Source organism: Anabas testudineus, chromosome 22 (assembly GCF_900324465.2).
Source record: "Anabas testudineus chromosome 22, fAnaTes1.2, whole genome shotgun sequence".
NCBI lineage: Eukaryota > Metazoa > Chordata > Actinopteri > Anabantiformes > Anabantidae > Anabas > Anabas testudineus.
The window spans coordinates 1,566,752-1,582,312 of NC_046630.1; the positions used below are offsets into that span (position 1 = coordinate 1,566,752).

Below are 15,561 nucleotides of genomic sequence, written 5' to 3' on the forward strand. Positions count from 1 at the left end.
CAAACTGCAACAAGACGACAATACAAGCAAGAAGGTAAGGGACTGAAAAACAGGGAGAAGAAGCAGAGGATTCTCAAAAAGGGCCACAGACGACTCGTTTTTTCAACACACAGACACACTAACCACAACATATGAGTGACAAGACTGTTCCAATAAGAGACAGAGACAGAAAGCAATATTACATCTAATTATCCAGGTTGAGCTGATTAATCGGCAGCCAGTGAAAACCATCAGGATGTCAACTGGCTGTTAATGCAAACAATGCAACTGAGTGAGTGTGTGTGTGTGTGTGTGTGTGTGTGTGTGTGTGTGTGTGTGTGTGTGTGTGTGTGTCTGGATAACTGGGATCAACCACAGAGGAAATGGAGGGATATGAAGCAAAGAATAAAAAACAAACTAAAGCCAGATGAAAAAGCAACAGAAGACACAAAGCTAAACTGAAAATAAAAATTTCAAAAATTAGAAAATATTTTCTACCTTCAGGCCATCTGCTGGGCATAGACTTTGCCGATTGGTCGATGGGTCTCCCAAGGCTGTGAAAAACTCATGTGATTGGCCGGTGTACAGGAGGCGGGCCTGGATGCAACGGACTGTGCGGAGCATCCAGCCATGTTGGCGCCGGATCTGCCGTTGGAGCTGATCCCATTGGCTGGAAACCATATGGAGGATATCCTTCAGACCTGCAGGGCGAGAGACACAGGGATAAAGCAGAGAGAGAGAAACAGACATTCAAAAAGAGAGAAACATTTGCTTCAATTCAATAATCAAGCTAATTTCACATTTAGCAGTTTGTCACCTTTTTGTCATGATTCACAAAAAACCTTCAGTAAATCACCTAAAGATTCTTCCAACACAGAATGAATCATGCTAAAAGGACCAAACACAAAACTGGATCCTACTAACATTCAGTGTTTTCAGTGAGCTACTTCTTAGCTCTACCTGACCCTAAACTGAGGCCTGAGTAGTGCTGCTTTTAACTGTGACAAGGGTCCTTCACCTGTTAAATCCAATGTTCACCAAGCAGTTATTCAAGCCATCGCTCTCTTTTATCTGCCCTCTCTCCCGTCTCTCTCTTTCTGGCTGCAAAGGTTTTGAGAAAATATAAAATTATATTCAATGTTTCTTTCCCTGCCAGTCAGTTTCTGCCCGCTGGCTCTTCTTTCTGCTTTTCTATCTCTCCCTCCATCTCACTCTTTGTCTTTATCGCTCTGTGTCTCTCTTTCAGTTACATTCATATGAGTTCTCGTCTCTGAAGGTCACTCTGTTAATCCAAATATTAATAATGAATGGAACAGAGTTGGGGCTCACTTATGGCCACCTGTGTGTGTTTCTGTGCATATTCACTTGTGTGTGTGTGTGTGTGTGTGTGTGTGGAGATGTGTATGACTTTGAATGTGTGTGCGTCTGATTGTACCTGATTGGTGGGAGGTGATGACGGCGAGCAGCGCTCTGCCTTCCTCCATTATGTTCTCCTTCAGAGCGCTGCGACTATCCACGTTGAGCTTGAAACTCTGAAACACACAGAGATCAAAATCATCTTCTGTGCATGAATTAACACTGAGTCTGAAGAAGAAGACTTGTACAGTCTGGACTGCTTGGGTTTATTTAGTGCTGGACTTTGTTAACACTAGCCCTCTTTTACTCTTCTATAAAATATCTTCCACGTGCACGATCCATCCTTCACCAGCCTTGAAAAGAGACATGCTGCTTCTGGGGCTGGGGGCAAAGGATTGTGAAGTTTTCTTTTTTGAGTCAAACATATATATTGTAGGAGAAAAAGAATTAAGCATATAACACGAATGGAGGACAAACAGGAAGACTGACTTAGACCAGCGGCCTCAGTGAGAAAGCATTTGGATGAAAGCAACTGAACTAGGTGTTCAGTAGGGATGAACAAGGTGTTGATGTAGGGATGAGAGTCAGATGAAGACTTTGGAGCTCCTCTCCCAGGCCTCAGAACTGTATATCTCCAGAGTCCTGTTGCTGGTCCTACCAACCTGTCCAGTGTCTTTATTGCCTGCTGTTCTTTTCTCTCTTCTCTTTCCACTAACCCCAACCGGTCGAGGCAGATGGACGCCCACCATGAGCCTGGTTCTGCTGGAGGTTTCTTCCTCTAAAGGGAGTTTTTGCTCTCCACTGTCTCATGGTGCTGCTCAGTGGGGTTGTTTTTATATGTTGTTTCTAAATATTTCTGTATACCGATATATTTTGTAAAGACATAAACACTGTAAAGAATTTTATTGAATTGATTTGGAAGGCAGTGTTGGAAAACAGACCTGATCTCTGAACACCATTACAGCCTTTCTGATCTGGTCTCTGTGTGTGTGTACAAGCCTCAAGGTGTTCAAGCCTCAATACTTAACCACTTCTGACATCCTGCTGTGCTGCAATGAGAAATGCTGGATACAAACACACAGACAGTGCTCGCAAGACTCTGTGTGTGTGTGTATCAGTCATTTGATCAGCCTGATGATCTCAAGAGAAATTTGAAATTATGCAGAAATAAAATCTCTTTTTTATCACTATACAAAGAAACAACTGAGTTTGTTGTGCAATTAATTTGTTCAAATACGTACATTTAACCAACAGTAAGTCTGTTTTACTGACTACTGATGATTTCTTCACAGCAGCCACTGTGCACTCATGGTTCAACTTTGTATACTCTGCCTGAGACAGCGCTTCATCTTCAGTGAGGGATAGATGGGTGACAATATCAGTCAACACACGACAAGGTCACACCTCCACACCACCAATATTTATGGAGCAGGATACGCATAGTGGAGACGGATGGGTCGAAGTGTTGTAACCCCTCACACACAAACGACAGCACGCACACCGAGGGCCTCGTTTCTAAGGTATTTCTGTGACAAACAATTCAGCCATGAACGTATTATAATCACTGGATACAAGATCAAACATGCTGCTCGTTCCTCCAGATACAGTTAACACAGATATATATAATAATAATATATAATAACTTGGTTAAAAGTAAATGAAGCTGACGATTCTTGTTTTAAATTAAAAGTAAACAAACAGTTGCCTGTACTGAGTTCAGCAGGAATTGAACCCTCAACCCTGGTGCTCTGCTAGTTGTTCCTCTCAAGTAAAAACCTAACATCTCAGCTTTAAAGAATGTGAGCAGGCCGTGGTGACACCGTCCCGTACATATTACATTTCACGGATAAACAATAAAATATTACTTACCATCACACAAATATCACCAAATCATCAGCTCTATCTCTTCACAACGCCCCCAAAACACATTCATACATCAATATTATCCAAATAAGACACGACTGTCTGCATTCTGCGATCATTACTGCCCTGCAAACGTCATAAATTACTTCAAATCTCACGGCTGATTGAGTAATTTTACAGACTCGGCAGCCACGCTGCCCCATATAATTTCCAGATAAGCTGGTGAAATACCTCACAGCTAATAAACATAAAGTACATCTATCAGCGCTACAGAAAACACAGCGTGACTGTCTGCGTCTCTGGGATAGGGCCGGCTGATGTTAAGAATGAATTAGGTTGTGCAGATTAGCCGGGCTATCGGAGAGCAATCGTATTTCAGCGCCTTATTCCACCAGCGGTTCGGCTCAGTTTCCTCCGTTTAATATATGGAGAGCATAGAATCGATAAGAGTAGAACAGCCAGCCATCAATCAAGTGATGATAAGGCATGCAGAGCAGTTCTGCTTTTATGCACGTCAGACAGCAGCCGGTAATAAGAGGCTGTGTGTATGTATGTGTCTGCGTGTAAGAGAGATGAAAGGTGGGGAAAGTAGAGACGGTGAAAGAAGCCATCTAGGAAAGATGTGTGTACATGTACAGTATGTACTGAAGAAGAGAAACAGGAAACTACAAAAAACAGTTTGGAAGTCTTTCAAAACCTCAAAGAAAACTACCTGCACATGAAAGTAAAGGTCCATCAGCAGGAAGGTGACAAACCAGACACAGATTCAAAAGTCTGGGCCGGTGGCAGCTGAAGGTTTGAAGATGGTTTAAACAAGCAAAGTATTGGTTTCTCAATTCTTTACGTAGTGTCTTTTATGTGTTACGTAACTAAATCCAGGTCTGGTTTCTTTATCTAAATTATTCAGGAGCTTGATCCAACAAGTCCCCAAATTAAACAACCAAATATGTCACTGAAGGGTTTCCTGATGTGATGCTGATCTGAGCTTGTTTCTTGCTGGACACTTTTGTTATGCCATTCCCCATCTGTCTCTCCCCTCATTTCCTGTCATGTCTCTACTGTGTCTCTGCAATGACGCCATAAAAATGGCTGAAAATCAACGGCAGAGGCACAGCTGTGCACCAGCAACAATCATAGTTAGTGTGATGGAGGAAAGCGTACAGGTAGACACTTGATGTAACCGAGATCTTAAAAGAATACTGCATTTCCATGACAGTGAGCACAGACATGACCTTGCTGCCAAACACAATGTCGCTTTCATAATGACCTTAAAGATCCTGGGTTGGCCACTGGTATACAGCTAGCTGAACATCAGTGGAGTTCTTGGTCGAGTAAAACCCAGTGAGACGGTGACGGCAGCAGGTGGATTTGTGGATTCCTCTGCAGCTGGGTCCGTTGGCCTAAAAGGTTATAACTCCCTGCTCTAATTAGCATACACACACTCACACCGGGCTGAAACATGAGCTGCTTCAAAGCCTGAGAGATGAGGTTACCTGTTAGCATTAGCATATTAGCCTGGAGCGCAGCGTCAGAAGCCTGCCTAATATCATTTAGCTTTTAGCGTTGGCATATTAGCAGGGCGCTAAGAGGTGTGCTGCACTGATACGGAGATGACATTGAGGTTTGACATTGAGATTGCCTATAGAGCTGCACTGATCTGTGGCGTGCACACACACACACACACACACACACACACACAGGTTTGGGTTGATGAGACATGATCTGATCAAAAAGTCTTTGTAATAATGATGATCAAATTATCTCCAGTCAGACAGGACCGAGAGAAACTACAGTGGCGCGGCTGTATTCCCTGAGGTGTGGTGCATTTCTTCACCCTTGCCTCCTCGCTCTAGCCTCCCCCCTATTTTCTTGTGCTCAGCTTTTATATTAAGCAATAAAGCCAATGCAATTCTCTCTCTTTCTCTCTCAATCCTCTTTTTCCCCTTTTCCCTCTTTTCTCAGCCCTCTCCTGTGAGATTCCACCGTCATTCTCTCGGTCTTCTGGCTTCTCTCCATCCCTGTTATGACTTTTTATCTCTCCTTCTCTGTGCTTTCTCAGACTAGGTCCCACCAAAATGAACTTAAAACAACTCTAATCCTGGACTAAACCTAAACTTCCAGTGTAAGTCCTGAACATGCTGTTGTGCTCCTACATGCCCTGCAACCCTGAAATTATCTGAACTATTACCAGAATATACATATGAACACAAATGCCCCATGGATTGGACACAGCACAGACAGCTGTATAAAGGTCAAGGTTCACGGTTCTTTAATGTCATGTCCAGTTGAGCCTACAGTAAAAACGAATGCTGCACAACCACAACAACTGTTTTGCTGATGTTGCTGATACATCCAAATAAATATAACATTGATATCAAGGCAAAAACAATCATCATTGCAGGTGAGCAGCCTCGTCCGCCGCCTTTGACGAAGCAGACTTTTTGAATAATGTCCTGTCTCTTATATCTGATTGTCCTGACACTCTCTGGAGTTCATGTGAGAAATGGCACAGGTTTACAAAAGATTAATGTCAGCTAATTAGCTACAAAGCTTTAAGACGTCAATAAAACATCTTTCAAGGTTATAAGAGCGTCCCAGACTAATCTGTACAGTGAGAACACAGAGTGACTGATACGAAGCCTCCATCAAGTACATCTCTAAAAATATCAAATGAAATGTTTTGACAGCAATGCTTCACGTTTTCATATCAGTGTAATAAATTAATGAGAAACGTAGTTTGGGTGATCATAGAAAACAGGAAAAAGTAAAACAAATTCAAGCAACTTGTCTTTATCATTCTGGTCTAGATGTCAGATCAGCAGTTTTGCTGATGAAAGCTGAGGAGATTTAGCTGTTTTCCTGTTTGGAAAGTTCAGTGTGACACAATCTTCAATCAAACCTGAAGCACTAATGTGGCCATTTTTACACATAATCCCTATTTTAATAGTCTTTATTTTCAGATTAAAAGGGTATACTGTGGACATAGTCTTAGACCTCACACCTCTTTATCTCTCCTTCTTCACTCTCTCTCCTTCATGTTGCCACCAGTAGTGTGTTGCTGCTGGTAATGGGATTCAAAGGCCTGGATCGCCCATCAGACCCAATCAATAGGCCTTTCATTGGCCGCCATCTCTCAGTGCCTTACAAAGAGCAGCCTGTGTGTGTGTGTGTGCGTGTGTGTGTGTGTGTGTGTGTGTGTGTGCTAGAGTCCTCTCGCCTCACTGATCTCCCCGGGGTTCCGGAAAGACCTGTGCTTATTTGCTCCACGCGCCCCAAAACACACACACACACACACACACACACACACACACACACACACACACACACACCCGCACGCCAGCTGGACCAAATATTCAATTGGGAGAGCGGCTCTACTCCACCCACTGCTGCCCTGGAGCTGTGTGTGTGAGCTTATTTGTGTAAGAGAAAGCAATATAGAGAAAGAGAGAGATTAAGAGAGTGTGTGAGTATTTGTGCGTGTGAGAGAGAGAGAAAGAGAAATACAAAGAGAGGCAGGGGGAGAAAGACAAAAACAAGAGATAAGAGGAAAAAATGAAACGAAGAGCAACACTGTCCCCAAATATGTAATTCATATAAACTATAACTGCAACACTAGAGCATGATTAGAGGAGTAGAAGGCTGGTGTTGTTCTATATATATAAAACCAAACAAACACTACATACTACATGTATATATACAGTATATATATATATATATACTGTGTGTATAGCTCATGCCTCTGTATGATATGATTATGATTATTATCAGAAACTGCACCGCTGCAGTGAATGTTTCTTATAATGTGACAGAAAAGCCAAACCCTTGAACACGTCACCGTGAGCATTATGAAATTGTGAATGCTAGTTTTTGCAAAATGTTTTAACAAATTATGGACCTAATGAATAAATAAAATAATCTGAAGGTTAATGACAAGTTGCCGACATGTCTGACAGTGACGTCTGATTGCAGCACCCTTATTATCTCAGTTCTAAGCTCTGATCTGATCTCGGTGAATTAAGGACTTGTCAACAAACACAGTTTATGTTATGTGAACACGATGTTCTGTCAAAGTCTCAGTCACATAAACCTCAACATCAGCAGCTGCTCAACAGTTTCGTACAAAATAAAGCTGCTGTACTTCTCACTTCCAGAGGAAAGGCTTTTTGATGGACAGCATCAGACAGCACGATTTAAAGGAGCTTTCAACATGTTGTGTAGAATTTTTGTCCAAACTGTACATATCATCTGATTGCAGTGTGAGCCGGGTTACTCACATCAGGCCAAGTCTGAATAAAGTGTTTTCTATGTCTGTTATAAAATCTGTTTTTGTTTATCCATAACAAGACACGCATGGATAAGACCCTGGAACTTGATCTCTGGTATCAAACTTTGTAACCTGTGCTTTTAGACCGCCCTGTGATGATGTTGCACATCGCTTCCCGGGTCACTTCCCTTAAAATGTCCCTGGATAAGACACTAAAGCCCAAACCCTTGGCGTCTCAAGGGGGCAGCCTGTCCACAAAGTATCAGTTATTATTATTGAACATTTTAACGCTGCCAGTGACCGTCGTCTAGTCCACGTTTGTATTTCCTGAAATGTTCAGAGAACAAATAAGTAAAATGAAAATACATTTTGTCAGAGACTGAGTTTGATGTGAGAAACAAACACAAAGAGAAAAACAGTCAGACATACAGACAGAGAGAAGAGAGAGAACCTGGCTCCTCTGCAGTAATCAACAAAACACACACACAATTATACACCCAAACACACACTAATGCTACAAAGTGCAAGTGTGACTATCGACACAGACACACAAACACAGAGTCAGTTAGCTAACACGCTATCAGCAGTGTAGCAGTTCAAAGTCCTATTAGCGATGCTTTTTCATCCTCTTTTACTTTATTTAACGAGACTCGCCAATTAAGAACTGGGAATTCTAATTGAAGCTAACCGCCGGTAACGTTAGCGCTGCTGGCACCCACAACAAAGTCAACACGTGTAAACAAACCAACAAACACACATACACACACACACTCAGTCACACATCAGATACAAATATCTAGATAAGACCCAACTTGGTGAGTGCATGTGGCTCCATGTGCATGATGCTGTTCTGCAGGGACGGATGCAGAGATGCTGATTTGGAAATCTGTCTAGGAACATGCAAATGTATGCAAATACAAGCTCGGTGTGTGTGTAACACATGCCTACTGCTGTGTATATATATGTTTGCATTTGTACACTTATATGCAAATACAATCTGTTTGTTTTTCATTGTGTGTGTGTGTGTCTGAGTGTGTGTGTGTGTGTGTGTGTATGTGTGTACACATTTTAAGCTCAAAACCGTCATTGTGAGGACATTTCTGGCTGGTCCTCACAATGTGTGTTTGAGGGTTCAGGTGGTCCTAGAGCTCAGGTAACAATAAATAAATAAAAATTATTATATAATAAGTCATTTAGTTGTGGTGGTTAAGGTTCTGCAGTTAGTGAATGCATTAAGACAACGAGTGACATCATAAAGGCAGAAATAAAAGCCACTGTGAACATTTACCGAAGTGCTTTTCATCTGTGTGTGTTCATACACGATGAAACAGCACTCACTGATCTATGGGTGCAACACCTGGAGTCATTCGAGTTTTTTGTTTAGAAGAATAAACAAATGAAAACGGGGAGGTAAAGGAAGAAACTAATGAAGTGTTGGAAAATGACAATAAAAAACAGACAAGACAGAAAGAGAGAGAGCAGCAGAGCAGAAACAGTAAAACAGAACGAGGAAGACAAAGAGATGAGATGAAAACAAATTAGAACAAAAACAGAATCAGGATAAAAGCAGAGAACTGAGAGAGTCTGTTCTTTCCAGTTTTTCTGTGTTCATCCTTCAGATGATTGTTACTTCTCCATCATCCACGTATAACATCTTTACTCTGTTTACATTATGACCTTTGACCTCCACAAGAGACCGTACTACCTGTCTGTACCACGTCATTCAGATACAGTACAATTTAAATTTCTACTTGGACATAATTTGAAAGTTTTTAAGCTTCATACTTCAGTAACAAAAAAATACTTTTTTACTTCACTAAATGTATTTGATAACTTAACTACTTCAGATTAGTAAAATACTGCCCCCCCCCCCCCACCCCGAGGGAAATTCACAAGTTCACCCAGCAGCATTTAAAGTTAATCACATTTTAATTATTTGAGTCAAATCATATGATCATCATCAGAACAGCGAATAAAGTCATTAAAATTATCTCTACCTTTACTAGCTGCCACATCAGTGAGAAATGTGCTGTTCTGTCTGATGAATACTTTTACTTGGTACTTCAAGTACATTGTAATACTAACACCTTTGTACTTTTAGTGCACCTAAACACTGTTCACAGTGACTGTGCTGTGTGGGCAGCTGGGATCTTCTGAATTCACAGGAAATGATGTCAACTGGCCGATTAAAGAGTAATAAAATTAGGATTTAGATTGTCACTATACTACTACAGATATCTAACATTTCTTCCCTTTCCCTCAGTGCTGAACGTCCTTTTCTTTCTCTTACTAGTTGCATCATGACTGTATTTTTTTATGTGTTTCCTTGTTCAGGGCTCTGTGTTTCTAGAGACTGTATACGTTACCAATACTGCTGGAGGTCAGGTTGAGTTTAGTTTAACTTGCGTATCACATCCCCCCTTGTGATTTCATTCATCTAAACAGCCAATCACAGCGGTCTCTCTTACCGAAGGGAACATGCTAAACAGGCTGAAAACCCGACTGAAAACCCGTGTAACTGTCTTTCTAAAACGGTGACACTGTTAGTTCGCTCGGGAGGATTAAGGGGTTCAAGTAATGCATTATGTCAGCCATCGGCGTCAGTAAGACCAGCACGCGCACGTGCGAGTGTGCCCTTACCAGGTGTGTGTCCAGGTAAACCCTCAGGCTGTCCAGATCCTGTCTTGGCTGCGTCCAGTTCTCTGTGCTGTCCAGGGCCTCTTGCAGCCACAGGATGAATCCGTCCAACTGCTTTACAAAACACTGGGGAGGAGAGAGGCAGAGAGAGAGAGAGAGAGAGAGAGTGTTTAGCTAAATATTTCTTTTTGAATTAGTAAAAAGATGTATAACCAGTGCTGTCCAGAGCACCAACGACAGAATACACACTAAACACTACAGAGGATACAGGGATGAAAGAAAGAGAAGAGAACAAAAAGTACAGCAAAATAAAAGGTATTTCAAGAGAGTAAAGAAACAAACAGCTAAAACATGCAAAAGAAATAGAAATCCAACAGGTAATACATGCACCAGGATAAAACAAGGAGAAGGCGACAGATTGGAAGGATGAGAGTGTAAGAAGAGGACAGAGGAGAGTCAGCTGGATGGTGTTTCTGAGCTGATTCCAGGTGAATTAATTCAAGGACGGAGAGAGAACAAAAACAAGACCCGCAGGATGTAACAGGTAAACACACATTAGGATAAATACAGAGAGAAGAGATAAAAAGACCGATAGAGGCAGTGATTCAGGGAGGAGAGAAAGTGAGAATATAGGGATAAGATGGACGGAAAGGAGAGAAGACGAAACAAATGTTCATGAAATGAATTGAAAACACTGAAGGAAAAGAGGAGTCAAGGTGATGAACAATGGTGAGAGAAAGTAGAGGAAGCTACACAGCTAATGTTTCTGCTGCACTGAGGAATTGTATGTTCACATTCAGGCATCAATTAACTGAAGTACTGTTCTTGTTATTGGAAACAGTACTACTACTACTACTACTACTACTACTACTACTACTACTGAAAGACTAATGACAGGATAAATATTAGAGAAAAATGTGAAAAAAGAAAATCAAACAAAACAAAAAGGTACCGACACGTTACAGAGAAAGCTAACACAACAAGATGGAGACATGGAAACCAAGAGATGTAGGATAGGAACATTACAAAATAAAAAAATAAAGATGTAATATACAAAAAAGTACAAGAAAAAAACTAAAAAACACATTGAGTGGTATAAATAAGACAATAAAGTTGAACATGTGTCCATCGCTAGAAGGCTGCCGTTCACCACAAGACACACACAGAAGAAGACGAAGAGAGGAGAAACAGAGGGAGGGAGAAGAAGAAGACCACTTATTGCCTGGTGGACAGCTACTGCCATCTACAGGCTGAGAGACGGATTCATGAAGAGAAGAAGCCAAACCTGAAAACATGAAATCTAACGTTAATCTGACGTAAGAGTAAAAAAAAAAATTTATTCATGATATTAGATGAAGAGAAGTTCTTCTCTTCCTGCAGCTTTTTCTGTCTAAAATGTTAAAGAATCAGTAGAAGAACAGTAGAATCACTGTGGAATGTGAAGCAGTATTGATTCTCACATTAAAGCCACTTCACTCCGGAAGAGGAGCGGAGGAGACAGCTTAAAGGAGGAGTTTAAAACCCCAGTCATGAAGGAGAGATGGAGGTGAGGGCGAAGAGAGGAGTTAATACTTCAAGCACAGATCAGATAAAGAGAAGAAACAGCCGTAAAGTGTTCATACTTACTTTAGGGACAAGAGAGAAAAGAAAGATTTAATGAGTTTAGCTGCAGCAGAAGCTTGTTCACGCCCTCAGATGAGAAAGAAACTAAAGAGAAAAATCATGATTCTCACTCAAGCACCAAGATGAAGATTCTGAAGCCAACTCCTGCTGCACGAGTTTCAAATCAGAAGGAACGGAAATTTGTCCAGTGCATTTTTCTACAACAACATCATTTTAGCAGCAGTTCACATTGGAGGTCTTAACTCAAATGAACTGTAACCACACAACAGAATTCCTCTTCACAGACAAACAACCTTCTGTGCTTGTTCTGTTTCAGTCGGACATCGCTCCATGTAATGATCTCTTCTCTCCGTCCACTCCTCTGCTTGCCCTGTCTACAGCGTTCTGTCATGCATGTGCTCTCGTTAGGAGAAGAAGAAATCAGAGTTCAGGAGAAATCTAACTGGGGAAGTCTTAAAAATATTAAAGTGCATGTAAAGTGCACACTGATAATGTGGATTTCAGATATGATAGAGTTACTACAAAATTGATTTATTTTGAGTTTCTAAAAATAAACTATATATAATCTGTATGGTAATCTGCAAAACGCTTACAGAAACATTTAATTTATGTTCTTTATAGCAACTAAATCATGAGCATGGTTTGTTTGATTTGGAAGATAAAGACAAACAGAAAAAGTCAAGGGTCAACTGGGTAAACAAGTTTAACTAAATAACACGTTTGGACATGTCTCATTGTGTCTGCGGCGTCTGTTACTAAATCTTTTCCAGAACTTACTGATTTATTTGACAATACTTTTGTACTTATTTATTAGTAATTATTAAAATAAATTTATAGATTTTCAATGTGTGACAAAGAATATCGTTCAAAACAGGTGTGATTTAAATTTTATAAAAATACAAAAATGCCAGCAGATAGGAACTTGTGTATAATGTTAAAATTTAGCACTGCAGGCAGCTGCTACTCCACAGAGAGGAAGCTCCATGAACACAACCACACAAAGGTCAGTGTGTAGCTGCAACCTGGATTGTTATGTAGTCTGGATACAATCCAGCTCCAAAGAGCATGAGGAGAACGAAGAGAGGGAACCGGAAAGTAATCTACATAAAACCGCAGACATACAGCAACTCCACAATTCATTTTTTCCAGTCAGACCTCAAACATCTCATCTGAATAACAAGTGTAACTGTGACTGCAGATCATCAAGCAGACAATTCTAATATTTTACACAACGCGTCCTGTTTTCATATCTTTCACTGAGAGCCATCTAGAAAACTAATGACAGAGAGGAGGAGGCTGCAGCGCGAAGGTAAATCTGAAGGAATTACTTGAGCTGCCACATGTACGTCCATACACCTCAACTACAAAACGCTGTATCAAATCTGGATGTGCTCACTGTATTGATAGATATGTGTGTGTGTTTGTGTATGATTATAAAGTTTGTGTGTGTGAAATACAAACCTTGACAGATTGAGCAGCAGTATGCTAATCACGCCCGTGACCCTTAAAAAAAAGACATCAATATGATTCCATCCATCTCTCTGACGCTCATTATAAAGGAGAGATGGAAATCAAAAGTATTGATGAGAGGACGAGAGGAGAGGAGGAGGGGAAAGGAGGAGGAAGAGAGAAGTGAGGAGAGGAAAGAAGAGCAATTCAGATTAAAAGGCAAAGAAAGACGAGTACAGGAGAGGAAGAGAAGTAGAAAACAGAAATATGTGGAAGTAAAGAAGTTAAAGAAAAGACGCTGAAACAGCACAGAAATGGAAAGATGAGAGCATAAAAGGAAGAAGGAGATGAGGAAAGGAAGAGGAAAGAGAAAAAGGAGAGAAAGAGAAAGACAGAGGAGGAAAAGGATGTAGGCGTGAACAGCAGCAGAGGGAGCAGCGTTGGTTTGGATATCGACCAGCATGCACTGGGCTGCTTACAGCTGCTTTGATGTCTCTAAACCAGTGAGGCTCCTGAGGGGCAGAAAGGCCTGCTGGGAGCTGAAACGCCCGATCTGATCCTCTGCCGCCTGGATAACCGCTCTGATATCTGCTTCATCTCTTCCTCCTGCGGTTCGGCTCTTCACCACTGGATAATTACCGTTCAGCTGACGGAGCTCTCTGAAGGACGACGCTGATAGATTTGGACTCAAACTCCCGACAGACGATGTTTGGCTTCGATGATTAATGTGTTACAGGCAATAGGTCAGAATTTTATGCACCCAGAGTACAAGACAAACACGGTGCAAGGATTTTACAGAAAGTTTGAGCATCAAATGTTTAATTTAATAATTTAATTCAATCGTAAGAAGCTGGCATTAAAATAGTGGACTGTAAGAATAAAAACAGCAGATACCAAGTTAAGTTACCACTTATATTATGTGAACAAGGAAAACATGGAATTATTTCTAAATGAAAACAAGAACAGGAACTGGAAACAGTACAGCTGTAACAATGAAATCGATGCTCTGATGACTGGACACTGAATATACTGTTTATAAGGATCCAATCATCAAATACCAGTACTGTGCCAAGTACTGTGGTGCTAGTACTCATATATGTGTAAGTGTGCGACACATGGGTATCGACTACAGTGCTTGATGCCTACTACAGAGACATACTACTGTATATGACCCCCAACAGTGCAGTGGATGTACTTTATCATTTATCTTAACCAAACCGTGATTTTTTTTAACCCTGTTGTAAACTTAACATAACACATTAACAAATAGTGACCAACTGACTTACAGAGCATCATTAACTGACTCTGTGGGATGACGACACGTTGACTGAATTCATCACAGTAACAAGGAAACATCAAGTATGATTTCCGTTAGCGGGGAACTCAAAGTCCTGGTTTCAATCAAAGATGTCTACGTTAAGTTTTCCAAATCAGACCCAGTTCCCCCGTCTACTACTGAACTCCTACACCTTGAAAACAGACGTGCTAACTTTATTGTTAGTTGCTGGTTTAAGCTGTTGAATTTGCTTGAGAGTTTTAAATGTGAAGTGTTGACGATGCTGACGTGACTGAGGAACAGAAACATTTCAGCTCCAATTTTAAATGAACAGTTTTCTGTGCAGAGCTTCACAAGCATTTTATAGGTTTGAGTTGAAGCAGCTCATTTCCACAGCTGACTAAGTTATTACTCTGACTAGGAGAACATGTCTCAGCACACAGAGAACAGGGGTGGGCCAAAATGAAATAACTCCAGGGGAAGGTTTGATTAGAAATTCATTAAAATACATTTTAATGAGAAACATGGAACCTGTGCAGCTGATCTTAGGACTGCAGGTGCCTCCATGAAGCAGTGTTGATGGACCACATATGATTTCAAATTTTGTGCTATATTTTTATATATTTTTGTTTTAAGACTTTCAAACTTGCTTTCAGAAGAAACATGCACTACTGGGGAAAAAAGAAAGAGCGAGCGAAACATACAAAACCGCTCATCACACCTCACTGCTGCTCTGGGAGACTCCTGCTGTGGACCCACAATGTTAATATCGTCAGTCACACAGTGCTTCAATTTAGTGGATGAGGTTCATGTCTGTTTATTTCATCAGTATTAACTATTATTAAAGAATGTTTGCATGTTCTTTTTTAAGTCTTTAAGGTGACTAAACATATTTATGTGTCCGGTACGTTCAACACTTAGCTGTCTGCTGTCCTTTCCTCCTAACTGTACAGTATCTCCACTGGACAAAACTGTATGACATGCAGCCGGGTCACAGCGGTGCTGTAACAGTTTGGCTACAGAGGTGCTTCCCTGCACATTCTGAGAAATGAATGCAAAGCGTCGGTGAGACCTCAACATTTGCAATACTGTAACCTGCCCAAACGCCCTAGAA

General features: G+C 41.0%; 1 protein-coding gene across 1 annotated transcript in view; it reads right to left on the minus strand.

Annotated features, from left to right (window-relative positions):
- The window catches only part of akap6 (A kinase (PRKA) anchor protein 6), a 151,548-nt gene that overhangs the window by 93,203 nt on the left and 42,784 nt on the right, over positions 1 to 15,561 (minus strand). Inside the window, 3 exon segments of the mRNA XM_026340395.1 lie at positions 478 to 680; positions 1,415 to 1,511; positions 10,103 to 10,225. Of these exon segments, the coding sequence (XP_026196180.1) occupies positions 478 to 680; positions 1,415 to 1,511; positions 10,103 to 10,225 (423 nt within the window).